General features: G+C 49.0%; 1 protein-coding gene across 1 annotated transcript; it reads left to right on the top strand.

The window, feature by feature from the left end:
- Window positions 1-2,151: 2,151 nt before the first annotated feature.
- On the top strand, window positions 2,152-9,082 carry LOC144893705 (uncharacterized). Its single transcript, XM_078785069.1, has 3 exons — window positions 2,152-2,326; window positions 2,390-3,244; window positions 9,017-9,082. The coding sequence occupies exons 1-3, from the start codon at window positions 2,174-2,176 to the stop codon at window positions 9,080-9,082; spliced, it is 1,074 nt and encodes a 357-aa protein (XP_078641195.1). The 5' UTR covers window positions 2,152-2,173.
- Window positions 9,083-19,490: the final 10,408 nt, after the last annotated feature.

Genomic DNA, 19,490 nt, shown 5'->3' with positions numbered 1-19,490 from the left:
AATAAACGAATAAGAACAGAAGGAAATGTTTTTTTTTTTTTTTTTTTTGGGGTTTGGGTTTGGATTTTGGGTTTGGTTTGGATATGGGTTTGGATTCAAACCCAGGCTCGACAACTGAGAGGCGATTGTGTGTACCTCTAGGCCATCATGTCCTGATATACTCCAAGTAATCCTACTTATATATTGTTATGAATTTGGTAGAGCAATATCTAGAGCTAGGTAGATCTGAATAGGTAGGTATTCGGCTGTCGTGACAGGGACTCTACATGTAATAAGTTATTGATGTTTAGGCGTTTGTCGGGGTAAGATGTATGGTTGTGGACCTACCTGGAGGTCCGAGTGTTAAATAGTGAGGGATTAAAGGTAACGCCCCTGTGAGTCTCACCTGGTAGTCAAACCTTTGTCCATTATGGCACTGCAAACCACATAAACATTAGTTAGGTCCTTAGCGCAACATTAAATAATTCCCTTTCCCTGACATTGACTTCGTAATAAATAGACAGGAAACCAGGCCAAAAACACCGCCGCGGTTGGCCGCCGCCGTTCGCACCTCAAAGGCCTACCAACCTCGCCGGCACGTGTTACACAACGACCGCGGGGGGGTCACGGACGGAGATGTCAGGAGTCGCATGCCGCAGAGGGCGTGACCTGGGCGAGTTGGGAGGCTATGATTGGCTGAGGAGTGCGCCAATGTGACGTCATCGGCCACCAATAGAGACGACGGCAGACGCAGGCAGACACCAGAGAGTTCGTAGGAGTTGAGTTCGTGGGAGACGCAGGCAGGGGAGACGCAGGCAGACGCAGGCAGACACCAGAGAGTTCGTAGGAGTTGGTTGGAGCACACAGTCGACGCAGAGACACAGTTGGTGGAAAAGCTCCCCGAAGGCAGTTGGTGGAAAAACTCCCCGAAGGCAGTTGGTGGAGAGTTCGTTCACACACCGAGCACACCAAGCCCACAGAGCACGCGGCAGTTCGCAGCAGTTCGTTGCAAGTCGAGCCCTCCGTTGAACCATTGGTGCACGGGCCTTGTGGAGATCGTCCTCGTGTGAAGCTGCTGGCCACGCGTCGGACGCGTGGTGCTTGGAGCGGGGCCTCGTAGAGCTTGGAGCGAAGGACCTGGTGGTGTGCGATCGGGCCAAAAGGAGCGGTGTTGGACGGCCGCCACCAAGACGACGAAAGACAGATAAGCCGCATCCGCGTACATTTGAACGACGTGACGTGTTATTTTTGTATTCATAATCTCCCTCGTATCGTGTTTGCTGTCAGTCGTGTGGGGACGTCCCGATTTAGAGTTATTAGATTTACCGGCGCGGCTTTTTCACTGTATTACTATTCGATAATAAATCCTTATATTATTTTCTATATATATATCTGAACGCAGTTTTCCTGGGTGTTTGATTTTAATAGATAAGGTTGCGGAGCCTTCGCTGTGTCCCGCCATTCCGCGCGTTTGTGTTGAACTTGAATCCGCCATTGAATTTCGCCTCGGGAGTTAAAGTCTCGCAAATCGGCCATCCGTAACTGTGGTGTTAATCACAGTTGCGTAACAAGTGGTGTCAGGAGTGTAGGATTTGAACCCGTCGGACAATTTTTTTTGTCCGCGGCGAGACATCGACACGGTCGGACAAATTTTTTTGTCCGCGGGGCGACATCGACACGGTCGGGCGTACATTGCGCCCGACGTTCGAACGCAAAATTGTTATAGTTGAGGCGGAGAAATTTGATAATCAATTGGGCAAACGGAGCGCGATATCGCGTCTTCGTCAAATTTAAATTGTGTTTCAGGAATTATTAAAATAAATACGCGCGCGGGGAACGACCTTCCGAAAAGCGGATGTCGGAGGTCGACGAAATGGAAGTACGCAGCGAGGCCTCCGTCAGCGTTGGGAGTGAGCCGGAAATAGGGGAATTTGATGCAGAGGTGAGCCTTGGAACCTCCCTCGTCCCGAGCACCAACTTATCCCCCTCCCCTACCGGGGAGTCGGGAACAAATGGGACGGCCCCGAGAGACGACCAGGCTTTAATGAAATTTTTAAAGGAATTAATGGGAGAAATGAAAAATAAAATGGAGTCCCAGGGGAAGGAATGTAGGGAAGGAATGGAGGGAATGAGTAATGATATGGGAGAAATGAAAAATAAAATGGAGTCCCAGGGGAAGGAATGTAGGGAAGGAATGAAGGGAATGAGTGATCGATTGAAGGAACAAATTGATGGGCTGGAAAATAAAATGGAGTCGCAGGGGAAGGAATGGAGGGAAGGACTGAAGGACATGAGTGACCAAATTAAAGGATTAAAAAGGGAAATGGCAATTGTGGTAAGTGTACAGGTGAGCGGAGAATGTCCACAGTTCGATGGGGAATGTGTACAGGTAGATGGGGAATGCCTGCAGGTAAACGTGGAGTGTCCACAGGTGAGCGGGGAAGGAAATTTGGAATGTGAGAGTTGTAATGGGGAATGTTTCCCACATTCTGGCCTGGTTGTTTATCGGGACCGTGTGGATGTCACAACACCCCAACCAGGGGATGAATTTGGAATTGTGCAGCACCAGGGCGGTGGTGCGGAGCAAGAGGGGGTAGAGTTTTTGGGGGTCCGTGCAATGGAGCCGGACCAGGTATTTATTGGGGATATTGATCAAAGCCTGGCGGGGCCAGGAATGATTTGTGATGAGGATGATTTGATCCAGCGGCTGGAGACCTGTGACAGTCCCATGGAGGTAGAGCTTGTTCAGGCCCAAAGGAGCCTGGGTGATGAGGTGAGTTGGTCCGAGGAGGTGGTTGGAATGACCGAGGGGACGCTCACTGTACACTGCTATTTGGAAACAGAGGCTCCAAAATTGGACAACCAGTTGGGGGAGTGTGTTGGCTCCGGGCTGGATTTGGATCTTGGAGGATCGGGAGATAGAGCTTCTGGAGATTTGGTCCCTGTAGGGAATTTGGATCAACTGCAGGGAGGGGCAGAACAACCGGTGGTAGAGGTTGTTCCCTGCAGCTGCGGTTTGGCAGTGGGAATGAAAATTTGTAAAATAAAATTACAATGGGAAATTGATTTGGAGCAGCCATGGTGGGGATTGGTCCCCGGGCTGCGGGATCTGGACATGGCGAGGTCATGGGTGATGGCCTCGGGCCAAAGTTGCCCCTTTCAAAATTTGGGTATGCCAGCCAGCTGGGGGGCTGTGATGGCGAGATTTGGACGTGGGGTCCAGCCTTGGGTGTCGAGGTACGAGCTGGGTCCCACGGGGGGTCTGGTGGAGTGTGGCGTCCCTTGTCCATCGGGGCGCCGTCCGAGCTGGTGGCTCGGGCCGGCAGGGTCACCGGACCCTGGTGGGGGTTAAGACCTCCAGGGAGGTCCGAGGTGGTTTCTCAAGCCTGGGATGGCAAATATTGAGGACCACTAGGGGGAGGTGTTGTGGGTCGCGCTTTGGTGGTGGCACCGCAGATGGCCAGCTTGGGCCTGATGTAGTGATCACCCGGGCATGCGACCTGACACCCTCTCCCTGAGACTCTGGGACAACCAGCATGTGGTGACCTGGCATGGTGGTTGGTCTATGGACGCGGGTCAAACCGAATGGACAGGGATGGAGATAGCCTGCCGGACAACCATTGGGGCATCTGTGGAACGTGATGGTGTGAGTGACCTTCCACAGATGCTCCGTTATGATTTATGGACTCTCGGGTTGGGAAGAGAGCCATGGGGATGTGAATCGGGAGATGTGTAACGAGCCGAGCATATGGGCCATGCTCGGCTGGCATGTGTATGGCAAAGCATCCTTCTTTGGTGAGGTTAGTGAAATGTGATAAATGTTTAGCATGGGTAATCTGTGGGTTAGATGGAAATTTAAGGGTGGATTTTGAAATGCCATGGTGGACACTGTACAGTGACGCCATTATTGATCCAGGTGTGTAGACCAAAGTGTTGGAGGCTGTGATAAAATTAATAGGGTAGCAAGACACAGCTTTCAACTGGTTGCGGGGGCAACTGTGCTGATATTTGGGACGCGGGATGATGGGGATGTAGTTGTGTAGCCTGAGGGTCAACGTGGTGCTGTGCGTGTCCGAGGTGTGTGGACCATGTCTTCTGGGTGGGTCTCCTGGTGGAGCATGGCTGTTGACTGGACCTTGGTGTGGTCAAGTGTGGGTGAGCACTGGGGGGGCTGCAGTTCTGTAGTCGGACTGGGGGATGATGGGGAGGTGCAGGGGACGTGGCTGTAGGGATGCCACGCACTGCGACCGTGCCCCCCAGGGCCGAGGTTGTGTGTGCGGTAGTGTGTGTTTTGGCAGCAAGTGCTCACCACATTGGCCAGCTGGGGCTGCTGCAGCTGTGTTCCTCGCAGGGGGGCCGAAGGATGGATGGTGGGTCGCACCCTTATGGACACTCATGGGCCATGTTGGCGTTTTGACTGCTCACCTTGTCCCGGTGACCCTTGCACGGTAGAGGTGCAGAGCTGTCGTGGCCACAGGTAGTTGTGTAGTGATGATCACCGTTGGATGCGGATCCACATACCTGCCAGTGTAGTGGGGACAAAAGAGAAATTTGGAAGTATTTGGTAGGCCCAATGTGAAATTTTGGGAATTGTATGGGTGGATGACACTCTTGGACCTGACCAACCTGCAACTACCTGCACTTGAGGTGAGTGTTTTGAGGAGTACTGTCCCAGGCTTCAGGATTTGCTTTGGAAATTGGGGACATGTAAATTGGAGTTGGGAGGCGGGTGAGAGTGATGACATGGCCGGTGAGGGGATGGAATGGGAGCCACACAGTGTCTTGTGGGTGGCGTATGTTTTTGTATTGTGGTTAGGTGTTTTGATGTGGTCGTGAGAGTGGAACCTGGAGAGTGAGTGATGATTATTGGAGATAATGAGGGGCGATACTTGTGCTTTTGGAAATGTGCTCTTGGAAATGTGTGATGGTTTAAATGTGAACTGGGGGATTTCACATTGGCAGGCCATGGCAAGCTTTGTAACACCTTTTACACCATCTATGAATTGTACTGAATTGTGCTGAGTTGTGTGGAGAATTGAATGGCAGCGGGGGAGGAAGTGTGTTTTGGGGTCTTGTGGGTGGGGAAGGTGTGTGTGTCCACAGGTACAGAGCAAGCTCTGAGGAGCGATGCCTGCGGGCCCCCCTCTGCGGCAATTACCCCTGGCAGCCGGTGGTAACTGGAAATTGGAGCTCGTCGGTGGAGGGTCTGGTTGGGCGCCGCGGGGGGGAGGAAGTCCCCCGGTGACCCGTGTTGCTGCGCGAAAGCAGGAGGCAAAGGAGCCTGGGGTGTGTGGAGACCCTCACCGGCGAGGTAACGGCGGAAAGGGGCTGTTGGGCTGTCACGGGGCCAAGAGGTAAAGGGGGGGGGGGGCAATGAACTTGTAAGTCGGTTGACTTGTTTTTGGGACTGCGGGCACCACAGCCTGATGCGCCCCCACCATCTTTTTGTGCGGTACCTCCCCGCTGCCTAGTTGAGGAATGCACACCCACGTGAATGACATCAATGCCATGGTCCTGCAGGGGGTGTATTGAAATAAGTGCTTTGTTGATTTTTGAAATGCCTTGATGACCTATGGAATGAGAATGAGTGGTTAAGGGGTCTGTGTTGCATGAATGTGGGCGAAATCCACCGAGCCGTGTCACTCACCTGTAACATCTGGACAGGGCCCGTGGAAATTTAGGGGGATGCATTGGGGATGGCCCCGCAGGTAAGGTTGTGTCTTGTGGCATCCACCGGGGGACGCGGTCTGTAGACCGGGGTATGTACAAAGGTTAGAGTTTTGAGTTTGGAAAGATGGTTAAGTTTTGTGGTTAAGTTAGTGTTGTGTGTTGTTGTTTCCTCCCTCCACAGGAACAACGAAGAAAATGTACATACTTGCATGATGGTTAAGGGGTTCAGCATGTTAAGGAAGTGTAGGTAGGTAGTCCGACTCACTTCCCACAGCCCTTCCTGATTTATTTCATAGGTTAATTAAGTGTGTGACAGTAAGTGTTAAGGCTGGAATGGTAGCGCCTGCGGTGAACCTTGCAGGAGCTACGGTTCCAGGGGGGGGGGGGGGGCTGTGTTATGAATTTGGTAGAGCAATATCTAGAGCTAGGTAGATCTGAATAGGTAGGTATTCGGCTGTCGTGACAGGGACTCTACATGTAATAAGTTATTGATGTTTAGGCGTTTGTCGGGGTAAGATGTATGGTTGTGGACCTACCTGGAGGTCCGAGTGTTAAATAGTGAGGGATTAAAGGTAACGCCCCTGTGAGTCTCACCTGGTAGTCAAACCTTTGTCCATTATGGCACTGCAAACCACATAAACATTAGTTAGGTCCTTAGCGCAACATTAAATAATTCCCTTTCCCTGACATTGACTTCGTAATAAATAGACAGGAAACCAGGCCAAAAACACCGCCGCGGTTGGCCGCCGCCGTTCGCACCTCAAAGGCCTACCAACCTCGCCGGCACGTGTTACACAACGACCGCGGGGGGGTCACGGACGGAGATGTCAGGAGTCGCATGCCGCAGAGGGCGTGACCTGGGCGAGTTGGGAGGCTATGATTGGCTGAGGAGTGCGCCAATGTGACGTCATCGGCCACCAATAGAGACGACGGCAGACGCAGGCAGACACCAGAGAGTTCGTAGGAGTTGAGTTCAGGGGAGACGCAGGCAGACGCAGGCAGACACCAGAGAGTTCGTAGGAGTTGGTTGGAGCACACAGTCGACGCAGAGACACAGTTGGTGGAAAAGCTCCCCGAAGGCAGTTGGTGGAAAAGCTCCCCAAAGGCAGTTGGTGGAGAGTTCGTTCACACACCGAGCACACCAAGCCCACAGAGCACGCGGCAGTTCGCAGCAGTTCGTTGCAAGTCGAGCCCTCCGTTGAACCTTTGGTGCACGGGCCTTGTGGAGATCGTCCTCGTGTGAAGCTGCTGGCCACGCGTCGGACGCGTGGTGCTTGGAGCGGGGCCTCGTAGAGCTTGGAGCGAAGGACCTGGTGGTGTGCGATCGGGCCAAAAGGAGCGGTGTTGGACGGCCGCCACCAAGACGACGAAAGACAGATAAGCCGCATCCGCGTACATTTGAACGACGTGACGTGTTATTTTTGTATTCATAATCTCCCTCGTATCGTGTTTGCTGTCAGTCGTGTGGGGACGTCCCGATTTAGAGTTATTAGATTTACCGGCGCGGCTTTTTCACTGTATTACTATTCGATAATAAATCCTTATATTATTTTCTATATATATATCTGAACGCAGTTTTCCTGGGTGTTTGATTTTAATAGATAAGGTTGCGGAGCCTTCGCTGTGTCCCGCCATTCCGCGCGTTTGTGTTGAACTTGAATCCGCCATTGAGTTTCGCCTCGGGAGTTAAAGTCTCGCAAATCGGCCATCCGTAACTGTGGTGTTAATCACAGTTGCGTAACAATATATATATATAAAAAATAACCACCTTTAGAGGCCATTTTTCCCCGCAAAGCAGGGGTTGGCCTTTTTCAGGAACCATGGTTGTTGTTGTTTTTTGTCCCCTTTTTGAAGCAATGTTTTACGGCCGGGTGCCCTTCCTGACGCCAACCCTTTTTGCCACCTTTAACGACAAACAGGGAATTACCAGTGAACTGGTACTCAATTAGCCGACCTCGGAAGGATGACAGGCTGAGTCAACCCCCCTGGCGTTAATTCAGCAATCGACCGGGATTCGAACCCAGGATCCTAGGATCCTAAGCCGGCACCCTAGCCGCTAGCCCAACAACTACTTATACTGTAGTTAAATTCCTGTAGAGTTTGAGAATTTACATTTCAAAACATTTATGGAAAATAATATAATTTAGGAAAATTACTTTTTATCAATGAATAGGTAATTTACCAACTTCGCAAGCGTATTACACAGATGATAGAGAGAGCTGCATCAAGTTGTATTAAAGATATTGTTTTGGGTTACTGGGTGTTACATGATGAGGTATGTTGTGTTTGCCTTAAGCTGAAGTTTTGGTTTATTCATTTACATGATGTCAGCTTTATTTTGCTGTGTTTGTGTGGAAATATTTTGCCTCGATCCGTGTCTTCTTGTCTGTTTGAATATTGTATCTTTGGTTGTCTCTTTTTTCCCAGCCAATCCTTTATGAATATATGATCTGCTGAAAATGCCCTTAAAGCTGACGGTTTCATAATATTGCTCCGCAAGCGTATTGATGTATCCGGTGATGGAGGAGGCAATGTGGGCAAACTGCCTTGTTGGGCTGATTAACATTTTTCCTTGTGTTTTTTTCTTTACAGGAGCAAGGCTCATTTTGGAAATTTAATTAGGAGGGAATTACTGGAAGAGCATATGCATCCTGGAGTACATAGCGAGGTTCGGACGACTGAGAAAGTAGAGGGAGATGGTAGAAAGCAAAGACCACCGACCTGCCTACAGTGTGAAAACAACTGACTTTGAGGTTCGCCCTCATCATGCCATATTTGAATAATTTTGAGAGCCTAAGATTCCATAGAATCCAGGAGGGACAGATGGGATGCTGGGGTGCCAGCCCATAGTGGACAGCAGAACTCCATTGAGCCATGAGCAAAGGCCATGTAGCTCTGATTTCCCATGGAAAGACCTGGATCGACGGAGAATGCCGAGTCTTTGGTTAGCTTCAGAGGACAGCTTTGCTGTGCGATCAACCCAGAAAAGGTAATGGCTGATGGTGAGGCCTAGAAGTTAAAGAACAAGGCCATGATGCCATCTGGGCCTATATCCGAAGCAATGTCAAGAACAGACAGAGCTTTCCCTTTATTAATTTTATGATATATTTTATGAATTATGAATTTTATGAATTTTATTTATAAATTTTAAGAAATTACGAATAAATTATGAATTTTATGAATTTATGAAAATTTTATGAATTATGAACAGAACTTTTCTTTCTCAGGTGAGGACACTGGATCCAATAGACAATGGGTACATGGGTGTAGAATGGGGGCAGAGCAGAATTTTTTTTATAACCAGACTTGCTGGCACCGAGACATTTGAAAATCCTCTTAAAGGATATGGTATCCTGACCTCTACCAGGGTACCGGAGAGCATCAGGAGGCAGAGAAATCTGCAGAAGGAAGCAGCCTCATTAGAGAGCTCTGAACTCCAACAGACCCGGCTTTTGCGACAATTTTCATTCCAAATTATAAATACTGTTGCGTGCTAAGGAGTGTGACGACCCACAGAATGCAATCAGTCGACCATGCGCTAGAAGGAGGTAGGCATGTAACCAGACCCCAAGCTCATTGCACTAGTTATGGCCTGTATTATGTGTCGACTTAACAGAACAGTGATCCAAAGAGACAGTTGCAACTAATTAATAAGGATAGAAACAAAAATCAGGAGTATGATGTTGGATGACCTGAAGTGGTGGTGAACAACCATATTGAAGGACAGGCCTCATGGAAAGAATGAGACCACGTGCAAACTAGAGAAACCTTGATGGGTGGGTAGGGGGGGAGATAGAGCAAGGAAATGCCAAGGGTGCAAGACCTAAAAGGAGGTGAGAGAGGATGAAGACTTTACTTTGTTAAAACTTTACTTTGTTAAAAGTACTTTGTTTAAGTTTGGATTTGCCAAGGAAACTTGGCATGACAGAGCGACCAGTCGGCGGATTCGAGGCAAACTGATCCGTGGTTTGCCCAAGAGAGATTGTGCTGATGTTGAGGTCCAAAGGTTTAAGTGACTGAACGAAGCAAGAGGATTGTCAAGGAAGTAGGTAGGAGGGTTTGCCAAATAGTCCGTTCAGAAAGACAAAGTGAGAGTGTGAAATTTTTCAGAGTTGAAAGATGTATTCCAAGTTTTGGATCAGTTTCAAACGCCAAATCAACGCAGGCGCCAAACCAACACATGCGCCAAACCAACACATCCGCCAAACCAAAACACCCGCCAAACCAACACGTGCTCCAAACCAACGCATGCGCCAAACCAACACATCTGCCAAACCAACACATTCGACAAACCAACACATCTGCGAAAGCAACACATCCGCCAAACCAACACATCCACCAAACAAACACATCCGCCAAACCAACACATCCACCAAACCAACACATGCGCCAAACCAACACATCCGCCAAACCATCATGTACACCAAACCAACACATCCACCAAACCAACACATCCACCAAACCAACACATCTGCCAAGCCAACACATCCGCCAAACCAAACACATCACCCAAACTAACACATCCACCAAACCAACACATTCATCAAACCAAGACATCCACCAAACCAACACATGTGCCAAACGAACACATCCGCCAAACCAACACATCCGCCAAACCAACACATCCGCCAAACCAACACATCTGCCAAACCAACACATGCGCCAAAGCAACACATGCGCCAAACCAAGACATACTCTAAACTAACACATGCACCAAATCAACGCATCTGCCAAATCAACACATCTGCTAAACCAAGGCATCTGCCAAACCAACACATCCGTCAAACCAACACGTGCGACAAACCAACACCTCCGCCAAACCAACTCATCTGCCAAACAACGCATCCGCCAAACCAACACATGCGCCAAAGCAACACATGCGCCAAACCAAGACATACTCTAAACTATCACATGCACCAAACCAACACCTCCGCCAAACCAACTCATCTGCCAAACGGACGCATCCACCAAACCAACACATCCACCAAACCAACACATCCACCAAACCAACACATGCGCCAAACCAACACATCTGCCAAACCAACACATGCGCCGATCTAACACAAGCGCCAAACGAATGCATCCACCAAACAAACACAAACGCCAAACGAATGCATCCACCAAACCAACGCATGCGCCAAACCAACACATCTGCCAAACCAACACATGCACCAAACCAACACAAGCGCCAAACGAATACATCCACCAAACCAACGCATGCGCCAAACCAACGCATCCGCCAAACCAACACATCTGCTAAACCAACACATCCGCCAAACCAACACATCTCCTAAAGCAACACATCCACCAAACCAACACATCTGCAAAAGCAAGGCATCTGCCAAACCAACACATCCACCAAACCAACACATCCGTCAAACCAACACATCCACCAAACCAACACATGCGCCAAACCAACACATCCGCCAAACCAACACATCCACCAAACCAACAGATGTGCCAAACCATCATGTACCAACCAAACCATCATGTACCAAACCAACCAATTGGCCAAACCAACTAATCCGCCAAGCCAACACATGCGCCAAACCAACACATCCGCCAAACCAACACATCCGCCAAGCCAACACATGCGCCAAACCAACACATCCGCCAAACCAACACATCCGCCAAACAAAGACATGCACCAAACTAACACATCCGCCAAACAAACACATGCGCCAAACCAACACATCCGCCAAACCAACACATCCGCCAAACAAAGACATGCACCAAACTAACACATCCGCCAAACAAACACATGCGCCAAACTTACACATGTGCCAACTAACACATCCGCCAAACAAACACATGCACCAAACTAACACATGCGCCAAACAAACACATCCGCCAAACTAACTAATCCGCCAAACTAACACATCCGCCAAACCAACACATCCACCAGCACCAAACGAACACATCTGCCAAACTAACACATCCGCCAAACAAACATATGCGCCAAACCAAAACACCCGCAAAACCAACAAATCCACCAAAGCAACACATCTACCAAATCAACACCTCCACCAAACCAACACATCCGCCAAACCAACATATGCGCCAAAACAACACATCCACCAAACCAACACATCCGCCAAACGAAAGCATACACCAAACCAACGCATGCGCCAAACCAACACATCCGCCAAACCAACACAAGTGCCAAACAATTGCATCCTCCAAACCAACACATGCTTCAAACCAACGCATCCGGCAAACCAACACATCTGCGAAACCAAGGCATCTGCCAAACCAACACATCCTCCAAACCAACACATCTGCAAAACCAACACATCCACCAAACCAACACATCTGCAAAACCAACACATCCACCAAACCAACACAAGCGCCAAACGAATGCATCCACCAAACAAACACATGCGCCAAACCAACACATCCGCCAAACCAACACATGCGCCAAACCAACACATCTGCCAAACCAACACACGCGCCAAACGAATGCATCCACCAAACCAACACATGCGCCAAACCAACACATCCGCCAAACCAACACATGCGCCAAACGAATGCATCCACCTAACCAACGCATGCGCCAAACCAACACATCCGCCAAACAAACACATCCGCCAAACAAACACATCCGCCAAACCAACGCATCTGCCAAACCAACGCATGCTCCAAACCAACACATCCGCCAAACCAACACATGCGCCAAAGCAAAGCATGTGCCAAACCAATAACTACTCAACAAACACATCCGCCAAACAAACACATCCGCCAAACAAACACATGCGACAAACCAACACATTCACCAAACTAACACATGTGTCAAACCAACACATTCACCAAACGAACACATGCGCCAAACGAACATGCGCCAAACCAACACATTCGCCAAATGAACACGTGCGCCAAACCAACACATTCGCCAAACTAACACACGTGCCAAACCAACACATTCGCCAAACAAACACATGCACCAAACAAACACATCCGCCAAACTAACACATCCGCCAAACAAACACATGCGCCACACTAACACATCCGCCAAACAAACACAAGCGCCAAACTAACACATCCGCCAAACAAACACATAACACATCTGCCAGTTGGCTGGGTGTGGGTACCTCTCTCACCAGCCATGGCTCTTCAGCAAAGGACTTCTGTGACTCACTGGGACTGACACAATCTGTAAATTTCCCAACCCGGATCTCAGTCAACGGAGAATCTTCTCTTCTGGACTTGGTTATGACTAACTTCCCTGAAAATGTCTGCTGCTCTTCTTCTGCTCCAATCCGCTCTTCTGATCATGTGCTTGTTAAAGTGGACATCTCTCTGACCATTTTCAGAGAGCCTCCTCAGCGTCGACGAGTCTGGCATTTCACTCAGGCCAACTGGCACGGTCTTCAAGCAGCCATCAATCATCTGGACTGGTCTCCCATCTCTACTGCCTCTGCCATCAACTCATCCTGGGAATTCTTCCAAAGTAAATTGCTCTCTCTCATGCACAGATTTATCCCTTCTCGTCTTCAGTTGTCATACCCTTCCTCCCGTCCATGGTACACGGAATCTTGTGGTGAGGCTATTGCCCAGAAACAACTTGCTTTCGTCTCCTGGAAAGCAAATCCAACGGAAGGAAATCTCATTTCCTTTCACAAAGCCCGAAACAAGTGTGTGTCCACCCTCAGGAGAGCCAGGAAACAATATCTCTCCGTCCTCAGGACCGAACTCTCTTATCTGTCTCCCTCTTCCAAATCCTGGTGGCGTCTGGTAAAATCTGTTTCTGGTGTTTGTTCCCCCTCTATCCCCTCCCTCACCTTAAATGGCCACACGACTGACTCCACACGTGAAAAAGCTGAATGCCTCAACTCTGTGTTTGCCCCTAAATCTTGTGTCCCAAACCCATCCCTCTCTGTACCCGTCGTACCCAGCTGCTCCTGTACTCTGTGTCCTTTCCTCCTGACAAGGTGGAAAAGTTTCTGTCAACCCTCGACTCTGAATCTGCAACTGGACCTGACGGCATCAGCCCACGGGTCCTAAAATCATGTTCTTCCGCTCTTTCACTCCCTCTCTCTGTTCTCTTCACCCTCTCTTTTCCTCAACATCATCTTCCATCTGCTTGGAAATCTGCCAACATCACCGCTTTGCACAAAAAGGTGCAAAAACAGATCCCGGCAACTACAGACCAATCAGCCTTCTCCCAATTATCAGCAAAGTCATGGAATCCATCATTGCTTCAGATATGAAATCTTTCCTCTTCTCCAATGGCTTGATCTCTGATCATCAATTTGGTTTCAGACCTGGACACTCCACTCTGGACAAGCTGCTTCTGCTTTCTCAACAACGGATGGAGGTCCTCAATGCCAAACAGGAAATTAGAGCAGTCTCCCTTGACATATCACGTGCCTTCGATACAGTCTGGCACCCCGCTCTGCTCACCAAACTCTCCTCTTTTGGTATCCATGGAAATCTCCACGCATGGCTGGCGGACTTCCTCTCTAGTCATAGTCAACGTGTGGCCCTGAATGGGTTTCTCTCATCTCCTCTTCCTGTTCAGGCTGGAGTTCCCCAAGGCAGTGTTCTGGGCCCTGTGCTTTTTCTGGTCTTCGTCAATGATCTCTCTGACTCTCTTGAAAATCCTCTCTATCTCTTTGCTGACGACTCTACTCTCTGTCGCTCCATTCTTCATCCCTCAGATCGGCAGTCTGCAGCCTCCTCACTCTCTGCAGACCTTGACAAAATCACAGACTGGGCAAACAAGTGGAACATGTCTTTCAATCCTGACAAATCTCACACTCTTACGATGTCTCTCCGAAAAGACCGACTGGACAACCCTCCCATCCACTTTCTGAATAATCCTCTCCAAGAAGTTCTGTCACTCAAGCTTTTGGGTCTCACTATCTGCCATGATCTTTCCTGGAAAAACCACATTTCAAATCTGGCCTCCAAAGCCAGTCGCCGACTGGGCATCCTCCGTCGTGCGAAGTCCTTCCTTGGCACACCTGAGCTCCTCACCACATACAAGGCTTTCATCCGCAGCTCAATGGAATACTGCTCTCCCCTCTGGGCTGGTGCTCCTGCCTCACACCTAGCTTGCCTTCGCGCTGTTGAAACCAAAGTATTCAGAATCATTGGAATCTCCCGCGATGAAGCTAACTCCAAGGGCCTCTCACTCACTCACCGCAGGCAGGTTGGTGGTCTTTCCGTCTTCTACCGACTCCTCTCTGGCCTTGCCCCCCCAGCTCTCTCTGGGCTCTGTCCCGCAAATATTCCTACAGGTCGCACAAGATCTGCCTGCAACCCTCTTTTGGTTAAACTGCCAAAATCAAGACTCTCTGCTCACCTTCACTCCTTCATTCCTCTTTTCTCCTGCCTCTGGAACAAACTCCCTCACTCTCTTCAATCCCACTCCACCCTCCAAGTCTTTAAAACAGCTGTTCACCACCATCTCTTATCTTCCCCCATCCAAAACCTTGATCTTTTCTACCCCCGCTAATTTCACCCCAATTCCACTTTTTTAAATACCAACTTCTGTCATGGAAGTCCTTGGTGTCCTTGTGCTTTATACTTCCCCCTCCCCCCCCCCCTTCCCATGCCTCCTCCCCCCGGGCCCTCTCCCTTCCACACATCTCCCTGCTCTCGGATGTTGTGTTTGTGTGCTTCCCCTTTTCTCCCCATCTTGTCTTCCGCTCCCTCTTTTTGTGTATTTTGTTTGTCTGGTCGATTTGTTTGTGAAGTAAATGTTAGCTCTTTCACGAGCCTCGATTCAGTACACAAAAAAAAAAAAAAAAAAAAAAAAACATGCGCCAAACAAACACATCCGTCAAACAAACACATGCGCCAAACAAAAACATTTTCCAAACTAACACATCCGCCAAACAAACGCATCCGCCAAACTAACACATCCGCCAAACTAACACATCCGCCAAACTAACACATCCGCCAAACTAACACATCCGCCAAACAAACACATCCGCCAAACTAACACATCTGCCAAACAAACACATACGCCAAACTAACATATCCGCCAAACTAACACATGTGCAAAACCAACACATGTGCCAAACCAACACATTCGCCAAATTAACACATGCGACAAAGCAACACATTCACCAAACTAACACATGTGTCAAAAAAACACATTCACCAAACGAACACATGCGCCAAACTAACACATGCGCCAAACCAACACATTCCGCAAACGAACACATGCACCAAACCAACACATTCGCCAAACTAACACATGCGCCAAACACATCCGCCAAACTAACACATCCGCCAAAAAAACACATGCGCCAAACAAACACATCTGCCAAACAAACACATGAGCCAAACTAACACATCCGCCAAACAAACACATGCGACAAACCAACACATTCACCAAACTAACACATGTGTCAAACCAACACATTCACCAAACGAACACATGCGCCAAACTAACACATGCGCCAAACCAACACATTTGCCAAACGAACACGTGCACCAAACCAACACATTCGCCAAACCAACACATTCGCCAAACAAACACATGCACCAAACAAACACATGCACCAAACGAACACATCCGCCAAACAAACACATGCGCCAAACAAACACATCCGCCAAACAAACACAAGCGCCAAACTAACACATCCGCCAAACAAACACATGCGCCAAACTAACACATCCACCAAACAAACACATCCGCCAAACTTACACATCCGCCAAACAAACACATGCGCCAAACGAACACATCCGCCAAACAAACACAAGCGCCAAACTAACACATCCGCCAAAAAAACACATGCGCCAAACAAACACATCCGCCAAACAAACACATGAGCCAAACTAACACATCCGCCAAACAAACACATGCGCCAAACCAACGCATCCGCCAAACCAACACATCCGCCAAACCAACACATCCGCCAAACTAACACTTGCGTCAAACTAACACATGCACCAAACAAACACATCCGCCAAACCAACCAATCCACCAAACCAACTAATCCGCCAAACCAACAAATCTGCCAAACCAACACCACCGCCAAATTAACGCATGCGCCAAACAAACACATCCGCCAAACGAACATATCCGCCAAACCAACTATTCCGCCAAACCAACACATCCGCCAAACCAACTAAGCCACCAAACCAACCAACGTGCCAAACCAACACACACATGGAATATGACTCTTACGAGGTTCGGAAACATGTACTCACCTTCATCTCCCCAAACCTTCTGCCTCGCTCTTCCCCCTCCTCAAATAACACCTCACTGTGCCTCACCCAATCACCATCAAACCTTTTGTCTGCCCCATTCATCCCTTTCTCCAAGCTATTCTGAAATCTCTGACACACCTTCATCAGCTCTCCCTACCACTTCCTCCTCTTCCACATCTTACCCTATTTCCCCCAAACCCCCCCCCCCCCCCCCCCTGTTCTGCATCCGATGCTCCCCCATACTCTTCATTAACGGTATGGACCTCAAACATCCGGGGCCTTCGCTCAAACTTGACTGATCTCTCCATGCAGGTTGCTTCTGACAAACCAGACATGATCTGCTTAATAGAACCTTTCCTCCTTCATGATGTCTCTGATTTCTTGGTATCTCTCCCAGGTTACTCCCTCCTCCGGTATGATAGACCTGAGCATCGTCCTGGATGTGGGGTTGCTATCTTTAAAAAAAACTCTCTTCCTCACTCGCCCTGCACTGCCCTCTCTCCACCTCACCCCCAGGAATACCTTTGGCTACGGCTTCCCCTTCGCTCCCACCTTTTGTTCATATGTGTGTTGTACCGTCCACCAAACAGTGATGACTCCATCTACATCTCGCTGTCTGATAATATGGACCAACTTCTATCTACCCATCCCAACTCTCTCTTCCTCATATGTGGTGATTTCAATTGTCACCATGCCAGTTGGCTGGGTGTGGGTACCTCTCTCACCAGCCATGGCTCTTCAGCAAAGGACTTCTGCGACTCACTGGGACTGACACAATCTGTCAATTTCCCGACCCGGATCTCAGTCAACGGAGCATCTGCTCTTCTGGACTTGGTTATGACTATCTTCCCTGAAAATGTCTGCTGCTCTTCTTCTGCTCCAATCGGCTCATCTGATCATGTGCTTGTTAAAGTGGACATCGTCTGACCATTCTCAGAGAGCCTCCTCAGCGTCGACGAGTCTGGCATTTCACTCAGGCCAACTGGCACGGTCTTCAAGCAGCCATCAATCATCTGGACTGGTCTCCCATCTCTACCGCCTCTGACATCAACTCATCCTGGGAATTCTTCCAAAGTAAATTGCTCTCTCTCATGCACAGATTTATCCAATCTCGTCTTCAGTTGTCATATCCTTCCTCCCGTCCATGGTACACAGAATCTTGTGTTGAGGCTGTTGCCCAGAAACAACTTGCTTTCGTCTCCTGGAAATCAAATCCAATGGAAGGAAATCTCATTTCCTTTCACAAAGCCCGAAACAAGTGTGTGTCCACCCTCAAGAGAGCCAGGAAACAATATCTCTCCATTCTCAAGACCGAACTCTCTGATCTGTCTCCCTCTTCCAAATCCTGGTGGTGTCTGGTCAAATCTGTTTCTGGTGTTTGTTCCCCCTCCATCCCCTCCCTCACCTCAAACGGCTACACGGCTGACTCTGCACGTGAAAAAGCTGAATGCCTCAACTCTATGTTTGCCTCTAAATCTTGTGTCCCAAACCCATCCCTCTCTGTACCCAGTCGTACCCAGCTGCTCCTGGACTCTGTGTCCTTTCCTCCTGACAAGGTGGAAAAGTTTCTGTCAACCCTCGACTCTGATTCTGCAACTGGACCTGACGGCATCAGCCCACCGGTCCTAAAATCCCATTCTTCCGCTCTTTCACTCCCTCTCTCTGTTCTCTTCACTCTCTCTTTTGCTCAAGGTCATCTGCCATCTGCTTGGAAATCAGCCAACATCACCGCTTTGCACAAAAAAGGTGCAAAAACAGATCCTAGCTGTTGTGAAAATCAATCAAGTCCACTACTTTGTCCCATAGGTAGGTTTAATAACAATCAGATCTCTGGCATCATCCTGTAAAATACAATCATGCAATATAAAGTTTCTGTCATCCCTCGACTCTGATTCTGCAACTGGACCTGACGGCATCAGCCCACGGGTCCTAAAATCCTGTTCTTCCGCGCTTTCACTCCCTCTCTCTGTTCTCTTCACCCTCTCTTTTGCTCAAGGTCAACTGCCATCTGCTTGGAAATCAGCCAACATCACCGCTTTGCACAAAAAGGTGCAAAAACAGATCCTAGCAACTACAGACCAATCAGCCTTCTCCCAATTATCAGCAAAATCATGGAATCCATCATTGCTTCGGATATGAAATCTTTCCTCTTCTCCAATGGCTTGATCTCTGATCATCAATTTGGTTTCAGACCAGATCACTCTACTCTGGACATGCTGCTTCTGCTGTCTCAACAATGGATGGAGATTCTCAATGCCAAACAGGAAATTAGAGCTGTCTCCCTCGACATATCACGTGCCTTCGATACGGTCTGGCACCCCGCTCTGCTCACCAAACTCTCCTCCTTTGGTATCCATGGAAATCTCCACACATGACTGGCGGACTTCCTCTCTCGTCGTAGTCAACGTGTGGCCCTGAATGGGTTTCTCTCATCTCCTCTTCCTGTTCAGGCTGGAGTTCCCCAAGGCAGTGTTCTGGGCCCTGTGCTTTTTCTGGTCTTCATCAATGATCTCTCTGACTCTCTTGAAAATCCTCTCTATCTCTTTGCTGATGACTCCACTCTCTGCCGCTCAATTCCTCATTCCTCAGATCGCAGTCTGCAGCCTCCTCACTCTCTGCAGACCTGGACAAAATCACAGACTGGGCAAACAAGTGGAACATGTCTTTCAATCCTGACA

Source organism: Myxine glutinosa, chromosome 9 (genome assembly GCF_964187855.1).
Source record: "Myxine glutinosa chromosome 9, kmMyxGlut1.1, whole genome shotgun sequence".
NCBI lineage: Eukaryota > Metazoa > Chordata > Myxini > Myxiniformes > Myxinidae > Myxine > Myxine glutinosa.
This window is presented reverse-complemented; position numbering and strand designations above follow the sequence as displayed.